At 36.3% G+C, this 25313-nt stretch overlaps 1 protein-coding gene and 1 long non-coding RNA gene across 3 annotated transcripts in view; one reads left to right on the top strand and one right to left on the bottom strand.

The window, feature by feature from the left end:
- FAP (fibroblast activation protein alpha) overlaps positions 1–15345 on the bottom strand; it is a 73317-nt gene extending 57972 nt beyond the window's left edge. Inside the window, exons 1-2 of one of the 2 annotated variants that reach the window (XM_054478196.2) lie at positions 14841–15345; positions 14427–14511 (exon numbers count right to left, since the gene is read on the bottom strand). In XM_054478196.2, the coding sequence (XP_054334171.1) occupies positions 14427–14511; positions 14841–14846 (91 nt within the window). In that variant the 5' untranslated portion in view covers positions 14847–15345. The remainder of the gene's footprint in view (positions 1–14426; positions 14512–14840) is intronic. The other variant, XM_054478197.2, reaches the window with a different exon arrangement.
- LOC134737736 (uncharacterized) lies at positions 7196–22572 on the top strand. The gene is made up of 3 exons (XR_010122927.1): positions 7196–7399; positions 19903–20078; positions 21434–22572. It is a non-coding gene; the product is annotated as an uncharacterized LOC134737736 (long non-coding RNA).
- Positions 22573–25313: the final 2741 nt, after the last annotated feature.

Raw genomic sequence — 25313 nt, forward strand, 5'->3', positions numbered from 1 at the left:
TAGACACTGAATACTTAATAGAATTGTTATTCTATTTTTCAAATAATTATCTTTCTGTATTATCTGTGCATCCTAAACAAGGTTGTGTACACCATACAGTTATTTGTAATGAAATATCTTCTGTTTAATGAAACGGTATTATGCAGAATTCATACCATTGATTTTGTAATTCCCATTCAGTGAATAAAAGACCATTTACTACAATAGCATTAAAATAATTGCCAAGTATTGCATTTAATTCAATTTTATTTAACTTTCCTAAGAGGAAGTTGCAATCTGTTTCTAATGTAATAAAGGGAAAATTATAACACTATTTATAGTGGAACTTATTTTCCACTTGAGACGCATTTAGTTTGTGCCTACACAATCCTGAATATCTAGATGGAAAATTTAAAAATGTATAAAGTCCATTTACTGTAAATACCAAGATAACAATTTTTTAAAGAATGTTTTTGATATTAATTCAATAAATGAATGTAACCTTAGTTATTTTTAAAAAGTATAAATAATGCTTCAGTTATGGCTGGTGACATAGTTTTTCCTATTTAAGCATCTTTGCATATAATTTTCCTTACTTGTATTATGCTTAATTAAGACATTTATAGCTATAATTAATCTTCATTTTCATAGAAGGCTAAATTAAGTGAGATAATTCAACTAAAACATCTAGCTCTATATGTGGCACATGATAGCAGTCAATACATGTTACCTTTTAGCATTATCGTAACTCATGAGTATTTTTCAAATAAATATTTTAGATCAATGTTTCCCAAACAGATTTGTCCACTGGGAATTTTTGCTTCTGAATATCTACTAAAAGCACAGTTTGAAAAACACGGTTCCAGACAAGGCTATTAGTATATACAATTAAGCTTTACTTTTATTCTAGTTTAATGAAGTTCATCAGTTATACTTGAACATTTTGTCTATTGCCTAGCTCCATAACTGAACTGTTACAATTAAAATCATAAGTGCAATTTGTACTAATATTGTACAATGAATAAATAAAACATAAAAAACAACAGTTTCAAATTACTTTTTAAATACCTACTCATTTTCCTTTTCGTATCATTAAAAAGCATTTTGATCTTATCAGATTTCTCAAAAAGATTCTAAGAATTAATTGCTTATTCCTTTAAACCTCTAATTTAGTTTATCCAGGAAGGTTGGACTTCATACTGTATTTCATATTACTTCCTAGTTAGCAATTAGTTTTATATGAGTGCATAGTAGCTATAAATGCCAACAATCGATATAGAGAACGTAGCATATGACTCAAAAAATCTGTAAAGCAATTTTAAGCATGTACTAATTGTACTACTAATTGCCATAATGAGAATAATCCTCACCATCACCCAAGAAGTGATGAGTGGATGTATGAATAACATATCCAGATGAGTCAGCTACATGTATGTGGGAATGGATTTCAGGCACACATTGGGCTGGGATGATTACTCCTAACCTCACGTTAGCCTTGTAAACCATATCATATGTCATGTATCCAGGGCTTAGAAAGTGTAATTATGTTGATGTCAGGCTGGGTACATTAAGTTCATCCCCAATATAAAAGAGAAATTTAAATTAGGCATTCTTCTCTTCCTGCTAAACATGACCATGTGTTCATAAACACAGTGAAGTAATGTGTCTCCTTTGAGATGGTGCATTAAGTCACATGTTAGAATAAGAATAAAACATAAAGATTACTTAGAATTTTCAATCCAAGCTTTGATTCGTTGTACATATGGGTTTTTGTTTTCTCAACATTTATCTAAATTTATTGAATATGAATTTTTTCTCATCTCTATATTTATGTGGCAAAGAATTGTATAAGACATAGGTCTCCACCCATAAAAGTAGAAGCAGTGATTGATTTTTCTCACTATTATACGTTCAGCTGCTAGGACAGTCCTTGACATAGCATGGGAACTCAATAAATATTTGCTGAATAAAAAAAAAACCAACTTGACAGATTTTGTGTTCGCTTGTTTTGAATAATTCCCCCGAGAATATATCTTCCCTTACTTTCTACCCTCTATTACATGTTGTAAATTTCATATGTAGACTCTTTTGCCTTCATTTAAATATTTATAAAAATTTGGTCCTTGGAGCCCCTTGGAGTGTGCTTATATAAAAAACAGATTCCTACTACTTATCTCAAACCTACTGAATCCAAATCTCTGGGGGTGGGGTCCTGGTAGTTTTAGTTTTTACCCAGCCTCCTTGATGATTCTTCTGCAAAGGTTCAGAATCTCAATTTAATGATTTCACTGAATCTATTTTGCTCAATGCACTCCTGTGCCTATAGGAATCATTCCTTGACTACAAACTCATGGTAGATGGGTGAGCCTGGCCTGCAGAGCAATCCATATGTCCTGGAGAAGAGATTCCACATAACTGAGTGTTGACCATGGCTTCCAAGGAATGTAAATGGCCTCCTTTAATGTTTGTCCCCCTGTTCAATGACCTTGCTCATTGCCTTCAAATGCACTCTTCTTTAAGTATATTCCCTTTCCCAGACCTGGAAAAGTGGACAAAAGGCAAGGGGACTGATTCTGCCCCAGAATACACTTAAGTAAGATTATGGAAAAAGCATTGGGGTCATTATTTTCTAGTGTTTGGAATGTGTGTATGTGTGTGTCTGTGTGTAAATCAGTATAAAAAATATCTCCACAGCACCAAATACACTAAATGTTCTAGTCACCCAGAAAATATTCCATTAATAATTATTGGATCAACAAATGAATTTTCATGTCCCCTTCCAAATAATGTTTTAACATTAAATGTAATTATTTGATGATTTGGGAAGATTAGCTTTGACATCTATAATTTTTAAATTCTAAAGGTTGAACAGAAGTAAACATGAATTCTGAAAGCATATCTCTCCTCTGTATATGTTAACATTTACTTGATTAGCTCTTAATTTTTGCCAGTGCCCTTAACTTCGTTTTGGCCCATCTTTACTATAGTTACTCATACATTGCTTAAACACTCTAATAAACTATGCTTTAATTATTTGCATTTTCAACTTATTAAAGCAAAGCTGAAAATTATTTCAATTATGAATCCAAGAAATTACAATTCACAGAAATGATTCACAAGCAAGTAATGATTTACTATTCTCTTAATTCTTTGTTAAAATGTTGTGCTTCAATTAGGCTTCTGCGTCTGTTTCTGCCATTTGATTGTCTAGTACTGAAAAATTAGGAATGGGTGTTAGAGCAGAGACATTGGATGTTAGTTCTAACGTTCAGCATAAACCAAATAAGAAAATTAAGTGGCATACAAATGGCTGGCAGGTCCTTTTGTTCTCACTTTTGCACTTGATTTGTAATTGATGCACATGAGGTCATACCAAGGAAAGGGACTAGAGCTCTCAGGGAAAACACACCCATCTTCCTGCTGACTCTGCAGAGTTGCTACCCGTGGGGAGATATCATCTCCAATTATCACACTCGGTTTTGTTTGTTTCTGGAGTGAGCACCACAGGTGCAAGGACAGAAAGTATTAGGATGGGAAATATACTATTTACAAGCTAATATGATCAAATTGGAACAAGATTGACAACTTTGAAAAAAAAAGCACATGAGGTGGCTTTAGATGAGTAATAGAAAGTGTTATAATTTATAAGTTCTTGTACATACCAAGTACTCTACATGTATAGTCCTGTTAAATCCTCACAGCAGCCATCTGAGGTAAATACTTTTGTGGACAGCATTTTACAGATTAGGAAATGAAAATTAGCAAGGTGCGCTAACTTGCCTAATGCATAGAAAAGCTGGCGTTTAAATTCAGTTGCATTGGTTTTAGATACTTTGCCACTATACTATAATTAAAGTGTAAGTGTACCATAATAAAACAACAACATACAACAAACACAAAAATAGGCAAGAACCAAGCAATACACAAAGGGGCAGAATAATTACACCTCAAAACCTAGGTTAAGAGAAAGTGAGGCAATTTGAGCTTTTTCAAAGCAAATAGGTTGCTAGCTATTATAAAGCTACTTACTGCTACTATTATTACTGCCTACTTGAAGAATGTCTCAGCTCTAACAGCAATTTTCCATGGTTTTCTCTATGAACAATACTGAATAACATAAGTTATTCAAAGGATTTGCTGGGCTTTTAAAAATAGCCCATTTATGTGTTATTTTATTGTTATGTTATATTATTTTAATTAGGGTTCATGTATTTTTCTGGATAACTAAGGCTTTCAAAGATCATAAGATATAATCAACTTAATGTGTAAGAACATGAATGGCAAATGACCCTCTGGTGACTCTGAAGATGAAAGCAAGCCTTGTTTATTTTTGAAGACATCAGTCTCCTTTGCCAGCTCATTTTCCTCTAATCTCTACTTGACATTTTGGCACAGCTGTTACTGCTGCTACATGGGGCTGGAGGAAGAGCAACTTTCCTAGGTCATTTCATTCTCCCAAGGTTTCTACTACATATACCTGGGCTGACCCACCCCCTGACCCCACTACCACACCTGACTTTCACTGGATTGTCTTTTGAACTCCAGACATGTATATTAAACTTCCTCTTTAAAATCCCCACTTACATATCTCACAAGCACTTCAAAATCAATATGTTTAATGCTAAGAAAAAAAATTCTGTGCTCCTCTTCCAAATTTCTCCAAGTCAATGGCACTACCTACCATTCATGTAGTTTCTCAATACAAATATATTGGTGTGATCCTTGACCTTCCTCTTCCTTAACCAACACCCAGGCCTGCCAACCCTGTCTACTGCTTGTCTCTATTTCTACTGCACCCCCAGGGACAAGCTATTTCACAATCTTTAGGCTTCAATGGATGCTTAATTGCTCCTCTGCAATTTCATTCCTGGTATTTTGTTGTGGTTTTGTTTTGCATTTTGCAATGACTGATAGCATCATTCATGTGCTTATTAGTCATTTGTATATCTTCCTTAGCAAAATGTCTGTCCTTTGTCCATTTTTTAATGGAGTTATTTATCTTTTTATTATTGAGCTGCCAGAATTCTTTGTATATTCTAGATGCATGGCCTTTATTGTATATATATTTGCAAATATTTTTTCTCATTTTCTAGGTAGTCTTTTCACTCTTTAAATGGTATTCTTGGCCACCCTAAAATGTTAAATTTTGATGAAGTCCAATTTATGTATGTTTTCCTTTGTTTCTTGCATTTTTGGTCATATCTTAGAAAATTTGCCTAACTCAAAAACATAAAAATGTATCTGTGTGTTTTAAGAGTTTTATAGTTTTTAGCTCTTACATTTATGTCTTTGATCCATTTTGAGTTAATTTTTGTGTATGGCGTGAGGAATTGGGTCCAACATCTTTTTTTGCACATAGATATCCAATTGTTTCACCATCATTTGTTGAAAAGACTTTTCCCATTGAATTGTCTTGGCATCCTCATCAAAAATCAATTAACTAAGTAAAAGGCTTTATTTCTGGACACTCAATTCTATTCCATTGATCTATATATCTATCCTTATGCCAGTAACACACTGTCTTGATTATGGAGCTTTGTAGTAAGTTTTAAAATAAGTTTTAAAATAAGGAAGTGTGATTCCTCTAAGTTTATTATTCTTTTTCAATATTGTTTTAGCTATTTTGGGTCCCTTGCATTTTTGTATGAATTTTAGGATCAGCTCGTCGCTTTCTGCAAAAAAAGAAAGCTATCCAGGATTTGGATAGAGATTACATTTAATCTGTTGATAAATTTAGGCAGTATTGCCATCTTAAAAATATTGTTTTATGATCCATAAACATGGGATGTCTTTCCACTTCTTTAGATCTTTTTGGATTGCTCATTGAGAGTGTATAGAAATACTACTGATCTTTATACGTGGATCTTGTATCCTGCAACCCTACTGAACTGTATTGTTAGTTCTAATAGTTTTTTAGTGAATTACTTAGGATTTCTACAAACAAGATTGTGTTATCTGTCAGTAGAAAGTTTTACTTCTTCCTTTCAAATCTGGATACTTTATATATTCTTTTCTTGCCTAATTGCCTTGGCTAGAACCACTGATAAAATGTTGAACAGAAGCAATGAGAGAGGACATCAAGACCTGTTATTGATCTTAGCAGGAAAACAGTGTTGAGAGGTGACAGGGTGCTGGCAGCCCTCACAGCCCTCGCTCGCTCTGGGTGCCTCCTTGGCCTTGGCGCCCATTCTGGCCGCACTTGAGGAGCCCTTCAGCCCGCCGCTGCACCGTGGGAGCCCTTCTCTGGGCTGGCCGAGGCCGGAGCGGGCTCCCTCGGCTTGCGGGGAGGTGTGGAGGGAGAGGCAGGGAGGGGAACCCGGGCTGCACCCCGTGCTTGTGGGCCAGCTAGAGTTCCGGGTGGGTGTGGGCTTGGTGGATCCCACACTTGGAGTGGCCCCGGGCAGTGAGGGGCTTAGCACCCAGGCCAGCAGCTGCGGAGGGTGCGCCGGGTCCCCCAGCAGGGCTGGCCCACTGGCGCTGCGCTCGGTTTCTCACCCGGCTTTAGCTGCCTCCCTGTGGGGCAGAGCTCGGGACCTGCAGCCCGCCATGCCTGAGTCTCCTCCGACCCCCCAGCCCCCAGTCACCCCTCCACCCCCACCGCCCCCGTCACCCCCCGCCCCCTTCCACCCGTCTCCCTTCCCGCCCTCCCCAGCCCCCCACCCCTGAGTCACCCCCTCCCCCTCCTCTGCTGTGGGCTCCTGCGTGGCCTGAGCAGGGGCCCCAACGAGCACTGCCCCCTGCTCCACGGCGCCCGGTCCCATTGACCGCCCAAGGGCTAAAGAGTGCGGGCGCATGGCGCGGGACTGCCAGGCAGATCTACCTGCGGCTCTGGTGCGAGATCCACTGGGTGAGGCCAGCGGGGCTCCTGAGGCTAGTGGGGACTTGGAGAACCTTTGTGTCTAGCTAAGGGATGTGAGTGCACCAATCAGCACTCTGTGTCTAGCTCAAGGTTTGTGAACACACCAATCAGCACCCTGTGTCTAGCTCAGGGTTTGTAAATACACCCATTGACACTCTATCTAGCTAATCTAGTGGGGAGGTGGAGAACTTTTGTGTCTAGCTCAGGGATTGTAAACGCACCAATCAGCACCCTATCAAAACGGACCAATCAGCTCTCTGTAAAACAGATCAATCAGCTGTCTGTAAAATGGACCAATCAGCAGGATGTGGGTGGGGCCAGATAAGAGAATAAAAGCAGGCTGCCTGAGCCAGTTGTGGCACCTGGCTCGGGTCCCCTTCCACAGTGCGGAAGCTTTGTTATTTCCCTCTTTGCAATAAATCTTGCTAGTGCTCACTCTTTGGGTCCATACTGCCTTTATGAGCTGTAACACTCACTGTGAAGGTCTGCAGCTTCACTCCTGAAGCCAGCGAGACCAAGAACCCACCAATTCCGGACACAGTGTGACATTAGCTTTCATCTGTAAGTGTGATGTTAGCTATGGGTTTTTTTTGTAGGTGTCTTTGATAAGGTTGGGGAATTCCTCCTACTCCTAATCCGTTAAGTGTTTTTATCATGAAAGGGTGCTGCATTTTGTCAAATCCTTTTTCTGTGTCTATTATGACTATGAGGTTTTTGTCCTTTTTTCTATTAATAAATTTTATTAATTGATTTTCAAATGATAAACCAACCTTGTATTCTCGGGCTAAATCCCAATTTGTCATGGTGTGTAATCCTTTTTATGTATTGCTGGATTTGGCATGTTGGTATTTTGTGGAAAATTTTTGCATCCATATTCATAAGAGATATCGATTTATAATTTTCTCTTCTTGTGACGTCTTTGGTTTTGGCATTATAGTAATGTGGGTAATACCTTATAGAATGAGTTGGGAAGTGTTTTCTTTCATTTTTTGAAAATATTTGTGAAGAATTTGTAATAATTCTTCTTTAAGTGTTTGGTAGAATTTGTCAGTGAAGCCATCTGAGCTTAGGAAGTTTTTATGTTTTTGGGTTTTTGTGTTTTTTTTGTGGGAAGTTTTAAAATGACTAATTCAATCTTTTTCAGTGTTATAGCACCACTCATGTTTTCTGTTTATTCTTAAGTATTGGTATTTAGTATCTTTCTATGTGCCTATTTCAATGTGCCTATTTCATTTGTTCTCTGATTTTGTTTTGTTTTTGGTGGGGGGGGCGGGGAGACAGAGTCTTGCTCTGTTGCCCAGGCTGGAGTGCAATGGCACAATCTTGGCTCACTGCAACCTCTGTCTCCCAGGTTCAGGCAATTCTGCCTCAGCCTCCTGAGTAGCAGAGGTTACAGGTGTCAGCTACCACTGCTAATTTTTGTGTTTTTGTAGGGAGGGAGTTTCTCCATGTTGGCTAGGCTGGTCTTGAACTCCTGGCCTCAAGTGATCCCTCGTCTCAGCCTCCCAAAGTGCTGCAATTACTACCATGCCCAGCCTGTTATCTGATGTTTTCTTTTTTAACATACAATTGTTATATCCTGTTCCTTAAAAAGTCCTAACATACCTGTTTTTCCACCAAGTATAAATCATAATCTGTATTTAAAATTTTAATTTTGATACTAAATAATACTGTTTTTATATTAATGGGAATAAATATTAATAAATATTGTAAGTTATTCTGTTCTTACTGCATATTAGTCAATTAAAAAGGATACTGGAAATGAAAAATAAGTTCTTGGTTCTCGATACAATGAGAAATAAATTAAAAAGAGACTGGTTAGTATTTGACTAACTGTCCTATGAGAAGATCGTTTTATTACATGCTACTGTATTAATTATTGCAATTTTTTAAATTATACTTTAAGTTCTAGGATACATTTGCAGGACGTGCAGGTTTGTTACATAGGTATTATATGTGCCATGGTGGTTTGCTGCACCTATCAAACCGTCATCTACATTAGGCATTTCTCCTAATGCTATCCCTCCCCTAGTCCCCCCATCCCCCAACAGGCCCCTGTGTGTGGTGTTCCCCTCTCTGTGTCCATGTGTTCTCATTGTTCAACTCCCACTTATGAGTGAGAACATGCAGTGTTCAGTTTTCTGTTTCTGTGTTAGTTTGCTGAGAATGATGGTTTCCAGCTTCAGCCATGTCCCTGCATGTCCCATGGCTGCATAGTATTCCATGGTGTATATGTGCCACATTTTCTTTATCCAGTCTATCATTGATGGGCATTTGGGTTGGTTCCAAGTTTTTGCTATTGTGAACAGTGCTGCAATAAACATACATATGCATGTGTCTTTATAGTGGAATGATTTATAATCCTTTGGGTACATACCCAGTAATGGGATTGCTGGGTCAAATGGTATTTCTGGTTCTAGATCCTTGAGGAATCACCACACTGTCTTCCACAATGGTTGAACTAATTTACACTCCCACCAACAGTGTAAACGCATTCCTATTTCTCCACATCCTCTCCAGCATCTGTTGTTTCCTAACTTTTTAATGATCACCATTCTAACTGGCATGAGATGGTATCTCATTGTGGTTTTGATTTGCATTTCTCTAATTACCAGTGATGATGAGCTTTTTTTCATATGTTTGTTGGTTGCATAAATGTCTTCTTTTGAGAAGTGTCTGTTCATGTCCTTTGCCCACTTTTCGATGGGATTGTTTGTTTGTTTGTTTGTTTTCTTGTAAATTTGTTTAAGTTCTTTGTAGATTCTGGATATTAGCCCTTTGTCAGGTGGAGAGATTGGAAAAATTTTCCCCCATTCTGTAGGTTGCCTGTTCACTCTAATGCTGTTTTCTTTTGCTGTGCAGAAGCTCTTTAGTTTAATTAGATCCCATTTGTCAATTATTGATATATTTTATGGCTCAGTTTGACTGTCTGTGGTTCTTAAAAACTTTTAGTCCTGATTCCACACCTCTGGCTCAAACTTTTCAATCTGGTTTTCAAGGTATATCTATGACTGGATGTTCTCGTCGAAGTTGTAACTTAATTTGCTTTGGAAATCTGAGACAGGTAAACGCCTCTCCATTATGAGAATCATGCAAAGATTTGGTTTTCTTTTTAAATTATTTAGAATCTGGCAAAACTCAAAGGGAGTTTGCCAAGATTCATCTGTGATTTTAAAATTCACGTGCAAATTAGAGAACTATAAACTGCAAAGTTGATTTCTTTATCTTGACTAAAAAGCTCTTTTATATTCATGAATTTTCTGAAACTTTTCCTTAACCTTTTAGACTTTCCCATATTTTCTCCATAAATAAGAATAGTGAAAAAATAAGCTTAAAACTCTTAAGATGTTTGAGGGAATCTGTTTCGTAGACTGAATGTTAGTCCTGGGAAAATATTTTAACTTTACTACTAACATATTTATATCTCCTTTGAAGATGATTTTATCTCACGTATATCTTATTTTACCAAAGGTGATTGTTGAAGTTACAGTAGTAATAGAATACTAATTAGTAATACTAATAATAACAATAACAATGGATTTCTGACTAAAATTCAGACTTTCCAAATGATATTTCTTCTTAAAAAATATTGATCTCTGTTCTATCCAAATTGTCTGTGGCCTTCACATATTTTCTTCAATACATTATAAAAGGCAAGACTCAGCTAAATAATCACTACATATTATATATATAAGTGTATGTATGTAGAATCACAATTACATATGTATATACATATTCTCTTTGTTGGTTTGTTTAAATGATTTTGGCCTCATAGCTCTGTCAGTTTCCTTTTGGTTTCCTGAACTTCCCAAACACTTTTCTGATATTCAGCCTCCTAAATAGCTGGGACTACAGGTGCATGCCACCATGCCCAGCTAATTTTTGTATTTTTTTTTAATAGAGAAAGGGTTTCGCCATGTTGCCCAGCCTGGTCTCAAACTCCTGGGCTCAAGAAATCCTCCCGTCTTGGCCTCCTGACATTCTAGGGTTACAGCCATAAGCCAACACAGCCACCCACCCTTTCCTTTTTTACTCTCACTCAGCCTTATTCTCCATTCCTCCACCTTTCAACTTCATATAGCTTTCTTCTTTCCTTTTGTTTTGCTTTTGCCCTAGAGCCATCAGTGTTCTGTATGAGTGCTTCAGACACAAAAGTTTCTGAAACATTTGTTGTTTTTGGTTAAAAAGAAAAAGTTGGGGATAGGAACAGGGTTGATATTCTGGGATAAAGGCTCTCTACTCTCAGAATTAAGACATTTTTGAAATTGAAATACAGCACACAGAATGGAATAGTTGCTATTGTTGAGTGTAGAAGTACATATTCTCAGCAATGGAGAACACAGACACAAAATGCTAGCTATCATTCATGAAGTATTTACTACATGTTAGAAATTTTAGAAAAATAATAACTAACATTTGTTGAGTATTTGTTCATCACCATGTGGGGAACTCTATACTCAAAAGAATCTGAAACAAGGTCAAATAGTTCCTACAATTTCTTTCTATAAGCCAAGGAGGAATGGTCCAGGTATTCAGAAAACATAAACCATGAATCAAGTTTGTGTAGAATTTACTCACAAAATTCTGAAACCTTTGTAACTTTTCACTTCTAGATTTTTGCTTTTGTAACCTCTGTTAAATCTCTTGAAACAAGAAGGTCTTTATGTTTGTCTTTAGGGTGAACAAAAATAAGGGGAAGTCAAGGAGCTTAGTTTCCACTCTCAGCCTTGTTGCATATTCACAGAGGAAGAGGGGTGATGCTTGTGAAGAAGAACCTCAAAAGAAAAAGTGAATGGAGGTAGGAGAGAGGAAAGGAGTCAGTTGAAGGGGTGTAAGCTGAAGGCAAGGACAATCTGGGAGTAAGGGGTAGAAATTCATGTGTGCTTCGCACTTTGGCAAAACCAACAAGGGAATATTTTACAAGTTTCGAAAAAAGTTTTTCCTTATAGTTAATATTTTGTAAGTGAGCTAAATGGATTTCCTCATTTCACTACTACATTTCATATTTGTTCCTATAATCCAGTTTAATTATTCCTAAACCCTTTTAATCCTGAGGCTGGTTCTCCTGGGATGGAAGAGGCTTTCTCTTTTTTCTTTCCTTTAGACCTGATGTGAAATAACAGAAATCCTTCTCGGGTATCTGTGGTGTTGACCATGCATCTTTGGGTGCAGAAAGCACTGGATTCTTCCTCCTCAACTTGCAGAGGGAATTCTAGACTGCTGCACCTCCATATCCTCAGCAACTGGCATGATGATGAGCAGGGAGCTAGTAGAACTAATACACTAATATGTAAATGAATGAATGAATGTTTCCTGAGTGTGGCTTTAAGTTTCTCAGAAGAAGACAGTTCATACACTGGTGCATAAAATTCTGGGCTGAGGATACAAGGGCACCTAAGGCAAATGTGAGGTAATGGGATTTCTGATGAATGTGAGAAGGAGGCTAAGTAGGAGCTCACTTGGCTTTGAATTCTCTGTTCTTTTTACCCCTTCCTCCTTCCCTTTCCTGCCTTGCCATCTCAGATCCTATTCTCATAGGCACTGGGCAGATGTGAGAGTAAGGACTGGACCTGGCACTCCAGATGGGAGATGATTGATTGACCAGTGAGATGTGAGAAGAAAGGAGGAAAATTAGGAGGAGGCCACCACGCCTAACTTCAGGGCTGCCCGTGGCACTGACTTCCCCAGGTCCTGCTCAGGAAAGTAGGGTAATGACTAGTGCCATTCACAAACTGTTTAGCTGACGTTCTGAGAAGTTATTCAGCAAATTTAGAACAGAAAGAGAATGATATAATGAACCAAAAAACAACAGTTCTCACCTTATTTATGATTTTTCTATTTCTGAATGAGTACTCAAATTTCACTGAGTACTTGAGTTTAATTTGATTATTTCACCCTATCAAGAAATCACTTTATTCTTAGAATTTTCCTGTTAGTTGAAAATAGAATTGTATTATAAATTACATAGGACTTTTATACTATATATAGTTTACAATGTATATTTATATGTAAGCTATACATAACTAAACTTGGAAAGAGGGTAGGGATTGAGATTATATGTGACCACACAAATATCTGTGTATGTGTATCTCTATACATCATTTGTAAATATGTAAATATAATGTATTTCTTATTAGAAATTATAGCTTGAATTCCATAGTGAAATTCATCCTTCCCTATGGACATGGAGGCAAGTGCCCTATAAAATTAACAAACTTTTGTTCCAAGAACATTTATTTCTGAAGTTGCAGAGTATCAGTTTCAAGGTTGAGTTTCTTTAAAAATCAGGAGCTAATTTTTAATGAATTAACATTCAAAGGATCTATATGACCTAATCCACTACCTGACAACTGCTGTTATGAGGGCAGTGTGGCCCCAAGACCACTGAGTTGAGAGACGGGTCTGAAAACAATTTTAACATGAAAATTTATGAAAGATATGTACACACACTACATACCTCTCAACAGCCTAAGAAGAATCTTGTGCTGGCAGAGAACAGGAAGCAGAGACTGAAATTAACACTGAAGATATCAGCTGACTTCATCTTATGGGTTAATCTATTCTATTTTGTAATTCTGTGAAAATCTCATGATTATTTTTAATTTTCCAAAACATTTTTCTATGTTCTTTTTAATAGCAACAGTCATTCAGGACTCATACATTCTTTAGCTGAAGTTATTTTATTGATCTTCATTTACTATCAGTTAACTTTTGACCAAGATATTTCCCACATTTGTTATCATAAACTTTTAGTATTTATTAGTACAAATTTTCCCCTTTCCTAGACACAAAGACATAAGAACTGTTATTACTGGATTTTTTTTCCATTTCAGAAGCTTGAGTTTCTCTTCATAAATATTTTCATAAAAAGCTATTTCCCTAATATCACTGGATTATCTATCAACATAGTCCTACTTTATATTTAAAGTAGCTCTGATATCAGCCCATAGTACCTTCCAATTTTTAGCAAAGTGAGATCAATGTCAATCTAAGCCTTTTTTGTAAAAGGATCCAATTTATGACTGATCAAAATGCTTGCTTAACAATGTTTGGTTTTCTAGTTTGATGTGCAGTGCTACTACATCTAAAACAACAACTTTGCTTTTTCTATACAGCTATTCCTGAGATCTGTATTCTCAACTTCCTCCCTAAATTTTTGGAAAGACTATTTAGTAATAAAAAAAGTCCATAGATTCTGTTTTATCTTTTCCATTCTTACTCATTTTTACTTTCCACGAGACAAACCTAATAATGAAAAGCAATGTTAGTTGAAAATGTTGTTTCTAAAGGCCTGTCAAAGCTTGTATTTAGCATATATTTTTGGGGGTTGTGGGGGTGATGCAGCATAGTTCTTAGGTTTTTCTATTGCTGAAATAACACTGTAAATCTCTTCCTACCCATGCCTTAAATTCCTCAGTATTTCTGGTCTTGCACAACAACATATCTGTGAGCTTATATGTCTTCTTAGAAATAACAGACTTACTTTGGAACATAAGCACTTAGGAAATGTTCAACCACTTGTGATCTTGCATTAGTACATTTTCCAAGCTATTCTAGGCAGATAGAGCAAATCAGAGAAAGTTCTTACCTCTTGAAGGGCGTAAGACAATGCACATCACCAATAAGGCAAGCACAGCAGAGGTGGCAACTCCAAATACGATTTTTACCCAAGTCTACATAAAATAAAGAGAATTAGGCATATACACAGTTCCTGCTAAATAGTAGAAATGGCAAGATTTTGTTTACACCTAAATCCTTTTTCTCTCGCCCCACAAAGCTTTTGATTGTTTTCCACTGATCCGGCTATAATTGCTGGAATTCTTCCAGCTCTGCAAGGACAAATGTTTCTACAGTATATTTAGAACAATTTTCCAATCCCAACCCATTCAGGAAGTAAATACTTATGTACAAATCCTCACCTTCTAAACAATAGAAAACTCTGATCATGTTCAATCCAGCCAACCCTAATTTTTTAAGAATACTTGAGGTTGCTTATACTAACCTTCATTTTTCCAGATGTTTTTGAAAGTTAGCTAATTCTGTCTTCAGAGCGTGGGTCACTGGATCTGTGAAAACCGTTGAAAAGGACCAAGTCTGTCTTTGTAGTTGGAAGCTGAAGCCAGGACAAGGTTTTTTTCTTTCCACGGACTTTTGAATACCGTGCCAAGTTTCAAAAGATTTCTGTAAAATTAGAAACAGATTTTGGGGGCGTTCTTGGCCCTCAAATGAACTGTGAGTGACTCAAGGGAGGTTTTATAGCCTTCTCATCCTTGTAAATTCTACACCAACATCTGCTTACGTTGACATCCAGAGGTTTTTATTTTTTCTTTTTTACCAGTTCAGGTTTATGTTGCATTTTCTTCTAGAATTCACTGAAGGATCACTTTAGCAAGTCATTGGGTTTTGCATAACATTTTTATTTGCCACTAAAAGATGAATTTAAAATAATGAAACTTGCAGGTCTGTACATTAAACATATATCTACTTTTTAACAGAGGAAGAACACTGAAGCCACATAAGATTTTGTGAGAAATGCACTGCACTTTTTTTTCCTCTGGAAGATTATGAGGTATTGCAGACAGAAATGTTTTTCTTTCAGCACAATTTCTTTGTCCATATAGCACCATATGCACTTTCAGTAAATACAGAAGTTTAAAAATTCAACTGTCTAAACCCACGGCTGCTTTACTTTAAAGAAATAAAATGCCATCTGGTGAAATTTAGTATGGGTTAGGTGTGTATGCACAGGCTAGAAAGATGGAAAGATCAGTAAGAATAATTTACCAGCAGACCTTTGGAAGAATGGAAATGGCTTTACAAGAGTGGTATTTTTGCTTTCCTCTCAGAATATCTTCTGAGAGAGGAGAACATTTAGTAATTATAAAGATTTAAAAATAAATAAAAAAGCATCTGAAAAGAAAAGTAAATCTTATGTACAATTTCATTTTGGCTAAATCTACATAATTCCAAAGAAATTGGTCATCTTGACAGATTAGTAAAATGGTTGACTGAATTAAAAAAAATACACATACAACAGTTTCTTGGAGTGTTCTGTCTGTTTTAATGCAATTCACTTGGATAGATTTTGTGGTTCCACGTAAACACAGTTGTTAAATCTACTGTGTCCTTAATTTTTCCACTAATGGTTTTCTTTTTTGGAAGTTTCTAATGTTCCCAACCTGATTAAAACACTTCATGGCAACCTTTCTTGGATTGTACATGAAAGGTAACAGGGAAATGTTACCAAAACATGTTGCTGTTTGCCTTAGTCAACTTGTCTGGCTACCATGGGACACTTTCTCCAGCAAAGAGCAGGACAGTGGCTTGTGAACTTCCTTTCAGACATTCTCCAGACATCCCTCCCTGAATTCCAGCCTTATGAAAATTCTGTTGAGGAAAATGAGTCATTAGGCACTTACTGGCAGAGAACTGTATTCCTGGTGGCTGGGGCTGGGCCCTCTCCTTTGCTGTTGGTGGAGTCACCTCTTTACAAACTGAAGTAATCATTAAGAGTAATATCCAAGGTGTGCTATACACTTGTAGGTATCTCCAAGTGATTGTGAAATCCTCAGATCTGAGATAAAAGCCAGAAGCCAGGTCCTGAATGAACTGTTTCTGTGTAAGTCCTCTCAGATTGATTGCCTTCTCTGGAACACACCGTGTTCTCAGAAGTTCTGTCCTAGCCTGCCAAAGCCCCAGAGTACACAGGTACTTTTTAGTGGGTGATTTCCAAGACTTTACATTGTAGAGAGAAACTATAATAAATTATTAGGGTGTAATTAAAAGACCATGCTGAGAGCATGTTAGCTCTAGCAATTAAGAATGCACTGACATGTGACTGGTCTGAGCACCACTTAGGATTCTATGACTGTGTGTGGGTGTCCACAAGATACTCATTTAATAGGCTCTATGAAGAGGTAGGAGTGCTTTAAGATACATTTAAGTTGCAACTATTAGTAAGGGTGGGAAATGATGAGAGTGAAACAATGTCTGTCTAAGTTTTTTTATTTTTTCCTTGGAAGGTTGGGTGAGTCAAACTGTAACTTCTGGAAAATTCTTACTAGTTTGAACTGTTTTAAGAAAAATGAGACTGACTGCAGAAATAAAGATGTCGAGTTTTTCCATCTGATTTCATGGTTTAGGGAGGTATTGTTTTTATAGAGTCACACATGCTCATTCGTTTGAGATAATGTGAATGTATTCTAATTTTCATCCAGACAAGAACTCTTGTAAAATTTGGATTTTTAAAACATTGTAACATCTTTATTAGCTTTTTTAAATTTTGGAGTCAAAATGAAAATACTTTTGTTAACTTTTTAAAAACATTTAGGAAACTGACTCTTATTCCTACTTTATACAATTAGTTAACACCCAATCAACATTTTTGTTGAGAAAACAAAAATGAATCAGACACAGTCTGTGCCCTTAAGGAACTTACATTCTAGTACAAGTATGGCAGGTACGTTCTTACATACTTGTTTCCTTTTGCTTCCTATAGCTCTTGTTCAGAAATAGCCTGAAGCTGAGTTTGTGTTCTGTAGAAAGAGTGTTCTCACTGGTTGGTGATTTCTGCATGGACCTGGGAAGAGGACTGGAAAGGGCACATACCACATGCATGTAATCCTTAGTTCAACCTTTGTTAGTTCTAACCTTTGTTAGTACTGACACTTTTCTCAGAAAGCAACTCTGGGCCTGTTAAAATGCTACAAAACCAGAAAGGATGATGATTTGGCATGTAAAAATGTAAGGGCAACAATTAGGAGAGTAGAGGCTCATCAACTGAGTTCTTTCCAGAGAGGGACCTTGTAAGGCTGACTTTGGAATATGACTACATTCTGGTAAGCCCACTAGATAAGTGAGCTATAACATAAATCCTTAGGTTATAAGGAGGAGAGCTTACTGGAACTATTTATTAGTAGCCAATGTATACCTGCCAAAAATGATTTTAATTTATATGTTTTCCCAGAAAACACATCCAGCTATGTATTTCTAGAGTCTGAAGGTAAGACCATGCTGAGAGCATAAGGATGTTATCTTTTTATTTTATGGTGGGGAGATGAAAGAGAGATGTGTTTATTAACCGAAAGCCATGACAAATTGTTTAAGGACAAGTTACAAGTAAGGGGAATAAGGATAAAAGTGCAGTAAACATAAGCCTGATTTTATACTCTTTAAAGTAAAAATTTGCTTCTAGAAAGCCTAAAAGCTCCTAATATCCTACCCAGTTGATTCCTCAGATTCAATAAACGTTTATTGTTTACTGTTATCTACAAAGTGATTTAATGCATCATTTCATTTGATCCATACCAAAACTCATTTTGCTGATTAGGAAACAGCCTAGAAAAACTGGATAACTTGCCCAAGACTTTAACAGGACCCAGTGTTACTACCTTACATTGCTTCTTTGTGATACTTCCTAAAGTTTCATTCCAAAGTGATAAATATTTTTTTTTAATTATAATTGGCGTTTCACTGATTTGCTGTTGGGGGACACTTTAAGGTTGTGAGGGTAAAATAATTAAGGCTAAAATATTAATGATCTTCACATCCTCAAAGTACTTTGTTATACATATCTCAAAAGAACACAATTTCACTCTACAAGGACTGTGTTCAAAATATTAATTTGTTAAGAGTTTTTTTTTTAATTGGGGTCTATTAATCAGATAATTATTTATATAGTGCCTGGGTTAAAAGCTCTTCCTCCAGGGACTTGCTTAAATGAAAGGATTCAACAAAATACCCATCATCAAAGAGATTTTTGAGTTCCAAGCTAGAAAGAGTCCTGAGGTCTTCAAAGCTCAAAATAACTATCACATAGTTATAGATCTGGAAGAAGTGGCATAATATAGCATCAGTGGGAAATGATATAGCTCAAACTATTTTTTGAATCTGATCTCTTTTCTAAAACCACAATTGTTACATAAGGAAGAATATAAAGCCAAATGCCTCCTAGTTTGTAATTGGTATCTACTACCTTCATAAATGTTATAATTATATGTCAGTGTTTCATTATCCTATCATAATTAGGGCAAGTGCTCTTTGGAGACCCAAAGCATTAACTATCAAAATGGGATTGGAAAAGAAACAGAACAGAGACACAACCCATTTCTTTGAGAGCTGAGGACACAAAGACTCAGAAGATAAATCAGTGCTTCATTGGCATTTAAATAGGGAAATACTACATCTTTTTAGAAGTGGTTAACCAACAAGAAGACTGTTTAAATAGTATAAACAGAATGTGTAAGCACCTATAGACTAACATAACTTGTTAACACATATTGTTTTTTCACTAGCATTTTTAGATTAGGGAATATTACTACTACTAGTTAATGTCTATTGAATACTTTCATTAATCATGACGTTTTTTCTCAGCACTTGCATGTGCTATCTCCTTTTATCGCCAGAACATTCGTACTATTATTATCCTCATTTTACAGATGAGGACATGGATGCACAGAAAATCTAAATAACTTCTCCAAAGTCCCACAACTTATGAGTCGTAGGGATGGGATAAACCCAGATAGTCTTACATTATAACACAATTTGACCCATGTTTAGGGCTCTCAGAGGAGGGTATATATTGGCACAGTGATTGGCATGTGTGATCCAGCTGGAATTAGGAGGAGTTGAAGATGGAAGGAAAAAATACATGGGCTAAAAAACTGGACATTTTGATGAGTTCAAAGTATGAGTCCTAGTAGTAACTAGTAATAGGGTGGGAAATAAAAGAGGTTTTTACCAGAGAGCAGCAGGTCGTATTTAAGATTTCAGTTCAAGTTACACTGAGGCCTAAGTTATGGTCACAGAAGTAAGTAGCTGAGATAGAAGAAAGAAGTGAAGGTCCTTAGAGATATAGTTGGCAAAGCAGTGAGAGGCTAAGATATCCTTTGGGATGTTCATCTGGGAACTTAATTCACCTCAAAATATGGGAATAATTAAGGGCAGCGGATAAATGCCCAGAGTTATATCCCCAATTCTTTATAAAACAGATGGAGAGATTTCCAGTTTAAGATGCCATACTGAACATATACATTGATCTCTTTGCCTTTGGAAACTCCATTAAGCTGATTGTAAAGGAGGAAAAGGATTCTGACATGACAATGAAGAGACTGAAGAAGTATCATCAATGGATAAAGCAGAATAGAAACAGCAGCCGCCTGGACCATACCTAGAAAGGAATCATTTTGCCTGGCAGAAGCATGAAACAGTTCCATATTTGAGATGGCATTTACCACTGAGGGTAAGAAAGGGAGATGGGGCTGAAAAAAGAGAACTGGTTGGAAATCCATACATGGACTCTTCACCTCTGGGTGCAAAAAAAAAAAAAAAAAAAAAGAAAAAAAATCTGCAGCTAAGCATTTATCCTAGGAGCATGTATGGGAGTCAGTGCATCAAAGTCAATCCAGTCCTCCAGTTTAATGGCTTTCTGACCTTTATCCTTAAACCCACCAACTGTATACCAGGATCTCTCCAGTCTCACCTCATTCTTAATCTGCAACAAAAATAAGAATCAGTAGACAAGAATAATATTTTTAAAAAAGAAAAAAGAAAAAGAATCAAAACCCCAAAACATGAAAGAAAAAACAATTTTTTAAGCAAGATGAATAAATTTTGAAAATGACCATAGAGATAATTCTGGGAACAGAAGCCTTTTAAAAAGTTTGAATTAGCATTCTCTGTGAGATTCAACAAGATACTGCCACAATTTGGAGACCAAGTTTAAAAAATGTAACATTCAAAAAAACTTTTTGTGATAGATAAGTTTATGTGTCAACTTGCTGGGATAAGGAATGCCCAGATAGTGGGTAAAACATTATTTCTGAGTTTATCTTTGAGGGTGTTCCTCGAAGAAATTAGCATTTGAATCAGTATTGAGAAAAGAAGATCAGTCCTTATCAATGTGGGTGGAAATCACCCAATCTATTGAAGGTCTAGACAGAACAAAAGGGCAAAGGAAAGATGATCCTCTCTCTCTTCTTGAGCTGGAACATCTGTCTTGTCCTGCCCTAGGATCCTGGTTCTCAGACCTTCTGACTCTGAAACTTACACAAGGGCCCTTCCCCACTTTTAACCTCTATAATTGCATAAGCCAACCCATAATAAGTCTCCTCTTATCTACCTAACATCTATCTATCATTTATCTATCTATCTATCTATCTATCTATCTATCTACCTACCTACCTACCTACCTGTCTATCTCCCATTAGTTCTTTTCTCTGAAGAACCTTGATGAATATGCTCTAATGTATTGAAAATATGATCACCAAAATTTATTTAAATCAAAATAGGTTGTGTGAAATAAAATTGAGGAAGCCTCTCAGAACAGAAAGGCAAAGTTGGATAATATGATGGAAAGTTAAGAGACATAAAATATAAACTCAGAAAGTTTGAGGAATAAAGGGCAGAGAAGGCAGGGGGGAAGAGGTTCTTACAGAATGAATGCAAGGTAATTTCCCCAAACTGTAAAAGAAAATACATTTTTCAGGGCCCACAAAATATTGACCACAAAATATGAGAAAAGACTTTTACCTAAACACATAATTGTGAAATTCTGTAATATTGATTATAAAGATAAAATTTTATATTCTTCCTTAGGAAAAAAAAAGTTTCATGAAAGAAGCAAGAATTGGACTGACCACACACTTGTCATTGCCAATCAGATGCTGCGAAACAATGGATTTATTTTTCAAAGTTCTGAAATAAAATGCTAATCAAACTAGAATCTGCTTAGCTAAGACACTGCCAAATATGAAGACCAAATAAAAGATTTTCAGATGTGTGATAATTCAGAGTTTATACTCCAAGCATTCTTTTGTAGAAAGGAACTCAAGGGTGTATTTCAGCAAAATAAAGAAGTAAAGTACTAGAGCCATCACTCAGAGAGCAAATGACGAGACCAGATGCTAACAACAAACATTGTGTGACTTCCTATCTCCAGCCACTTCTGAAGTCAGATCTATTTTCTTGAGTAAGTAATTTTTTTCTAAGTTTGGGTTGTTTTTCATACCATTTGGAACCAAGAGTTCTGGTAGTCACAATCATGTTTGGAGGTACTAGATGGACTGTAAAAGCAGAATCTCTATGTACCTTCTCCGCTGAACAGCATGGGAATTGGTGCCACAGAGAAAGAAATGTGGTCCTACCAAACCAGTTAGTTCAAGAGCAATGCTTAGGTAGCCATAGTAATTTAAACTGTTTATTGATTTAAAATTTTTAGAAGTCACTGAGACCTTTATAGTCAGAGAAATTGTCAGCCTTGACAAGTATAAAAGTAAATGTACATGTAACCAAAGTCGGGAAGTGAAAGAGAGTGAAGAAAGGTAGGTAAGGTAGACAGAGGGCAGGAAAGCCCATATCCTCATCTCCCAAAGCAGAAAGTGAAGAGATCTGCCCTGTGAAGACCAGAATAAGAATTGGAGGTACACTTAACAGTCCCTGCCATGTCATCAACAAATGGTGTTGAGAACACATTGTAGGAAGGGAAATACTTACATTCATAGAAATACAGAAGCCATATGATTTTTAAATATCATTTCAGAAGTTCAAAAATAAGTCTACAAGCTCATGTGATAGATATTAGGTCTATTCCTAAGTAGTCTCATACTATACATGGAATTTGTGCTTGGCGTCTTTTTCCCTTTTTAGGAACATTTGGTCCACGGTGCAGTTCAAAAAAAAAAAAATGGGTAAAGGACCAAAGCAGGCAGTTCATGCAGGCAAACCCACACATTCACAAAAAGTGAAAATATAAAAATAAAAATGTTAAATATTACCAGGAATCAAAGAAATGCAAAATAAAATATCAAAATAGGATCATTTTAATTTGGATTATCAGAGATTAAAAAGATTGGAGAACCACACTGGTAGCAAAGCTGTAGAGAAGCTGGCACTTTCATACTCAGCTGGTGGTAGAAGAAGGACTGAAAACTTTCTGGAGGGAAGTTTACGAGTAAATGTCAAAATTATGCATATTTTTTTTGGTATAGCAAACCTAACTCTAGGAATGTACTTTAAGGTTAACATTGGATAAATGTACAAAGCTGCAAGTTCAAGAATATTTTTTGAAACTTTGTTTACAATATCCAGAAATTAAAACTATTTAAGAATTCATCCAGACAAAATTAGACAAATAAATTATGTAACACATAAAAATGAATGATGCAGGTCTAAATTGGTTGACATGGAAAATGTCTACAATATGTTGCTTAGTATATATAATACGACTTTCTTTTTGTGGAGGGGAAGAAGGAAATGTTTATGTAGCTGTGTACATAGTGAAAACTCTGGAAATACATGTCTCAGAGCCATGAGTACCAAGGTGGGGCTTGGTGCCATGGTCTGCCCTGGAAGCAGATAAAAAAAGCGATGCAATGTCTACAGTATATTTATAAATAGTAGTAATTCTCACTAAAAGTTGGTCTTCTCTTTATTATCTCCATGTCCAGAAAATCTAAACTATTTTCAAGATAGAACATTTTTTCCTGCTGAGGCAGATGACTCTACTCCTACCATACCCGTTCCTTGGTGTGCTATTCCGTCAGAGGTAAAAAATATGGTATCCCAGTGAGAAAACAAAATTAGGTGAGAGGGCCAGCTAATCAAGAAAGTTATAGAACATATTTCTTTGTGTAAGTAAAAAATACCAGGGTCAAGTATAGGACCTTCCAGTCCTTGCCTGGTCTCCCCTGTGGAATTCATGGACTCCATGTCCTCTAGTTTGGCCGCTGGCCCATCAGAAGGAGCCACAAATGCAGCCTTTTTCTTTCATGAGCTTGAATGATTTTTTTTTTTAAGTCTTATTCCCATGGCAAGTTTGAATTTTAAAAGAGAATCACTAAAAATGCCATGCTTTAATCTAAAGTAATGAATATCTTAACGGTGGTGAATTCAGGCAGCATGGCTGGCTGATGGGAAAGTTATGTAACTATTTCAGGAAGTAGATTTTAAGGCAGTAAAGAGACTAGGAAAGGAGGAGACAGAAATTTGTGTAGCACATCTTACATCATATCATCATATCATACTGTTACCATGAGTAAGGCCAGGACTCAGGTTTTCCAGATGTAAATCAGATGCTATCATGAAAAAATTAACTGGCCCTGACTCAAGGTCTGTGTAGTTTTAAGCCCATGCATACATAATGTTTCTTATGTGTCTGGTAGAAGGCACTGGGAAAGAACAAGAGAATGATAGGAACATAAGATTTATGGATGAAAAAATAATAAAGACATTACCAAAATGGGCTAAGTCCTTGCTCAAATGTTACCTTCTAAATTAGGCCCAATTCCCCATTTAAAATCAGCTCCCCTTAGCTTCCCATTTATCTGATCTTACTTTCTTCCCCCCATAGATCTTACCACCATCCAACATCTTAAAACATTTATTATTAATAATAATAATAATAATATTATTATTATTTTAAGATGTTGGATGGTAAATTATGTATTAAGATGGTACCAGATAAATAGCTGGTAATCTTTCCTCAGTTCTCAGGAAGAATAACTGAATAGCTGCAATAAACTCTCCTGTTACTAATTCTCCACATTACAATTTTTTGAAAACCTACAATTTATCTTGAAAGGCACCCTGAAGCAGTAGCACAAGGATTAAATGACCATTTATTAATAAATCTTAAAACATTTATTATTAATAATATTATTATTATTATTATTATTTTAAGATATTGGATGGTGGTAAGATCTATGGGGGGAAGAAAGTAAGATCAGAAAAATGGGAAGCTAAGGGGAGCTGATTTTAAATGGGGAATTGGGCCTAATTTAGAAGGTAACATTGAGCTCCCTGCATGAGCTCCCTGCATGGAGCTCAATCATTGGAGCTCCCTGCATGGAGCTCCATGAGGGCAAGTACTTTTGTTTGTTTTGCTCATATATCCCAAGAGCTGAGGAACAATGCTTGGCATAAAATAAGTATTTAATCAATATCGTTGCCTGAAGGAATGAATGAATGAATGAATGAATGAATGAATGAATGAATGAATGACAGAGAGGATACAGAGCTGTCCTGCGGCCCTCCATGGCCCAGGCTAGACAACACCAAAAGGGAGCACTTCCAGGTGTTACCAGGAAAGGGTCAAGCTCCTTTCTTTTATTAAACAATTAGATGTTAACCATTGTTATCTAAAAATGGTCATTTAATCCTTGTGCTACTGCTTCAGGGTGCCTTTCAAGATAAATTGTAGGTTTTAAAAAATTTGTAATGTGGAGAATTAGTAACAGGAGAGTTTACTGCAGCTATTCAGTTATTTTTCCTGAGAACTGAGGAAAGATTACCAGCCATTTATGAGAAGTATCTGTTTTATGGATTAGTAAATTGAGAATTAGTTGAACTCCATTTCTACTTCCTTTTGACATTTTAATTAGTGAAATTTGAATGAATGCATAATCTAATAATACTGTGTTCCACTGTGATTCTTTTCAGCAATTGTAATTTTTATAAAAATATATAATAGTACTAGAAT

Source organism: Pongo pygmaeus, chromosome 11 (genome assembly GCF_028885625.2).
Source record: "Pongo pygmaeus isolate AG05252 chromosome 11, NHGRI_mPonPyg2-v2.0_pri, whole genome shotgun sequence".
NCBI lineage: Eukaryota > Metazoa > Chordata > Mammalia > Primates > Hominidae > Pongo > Pongo pygmaeus.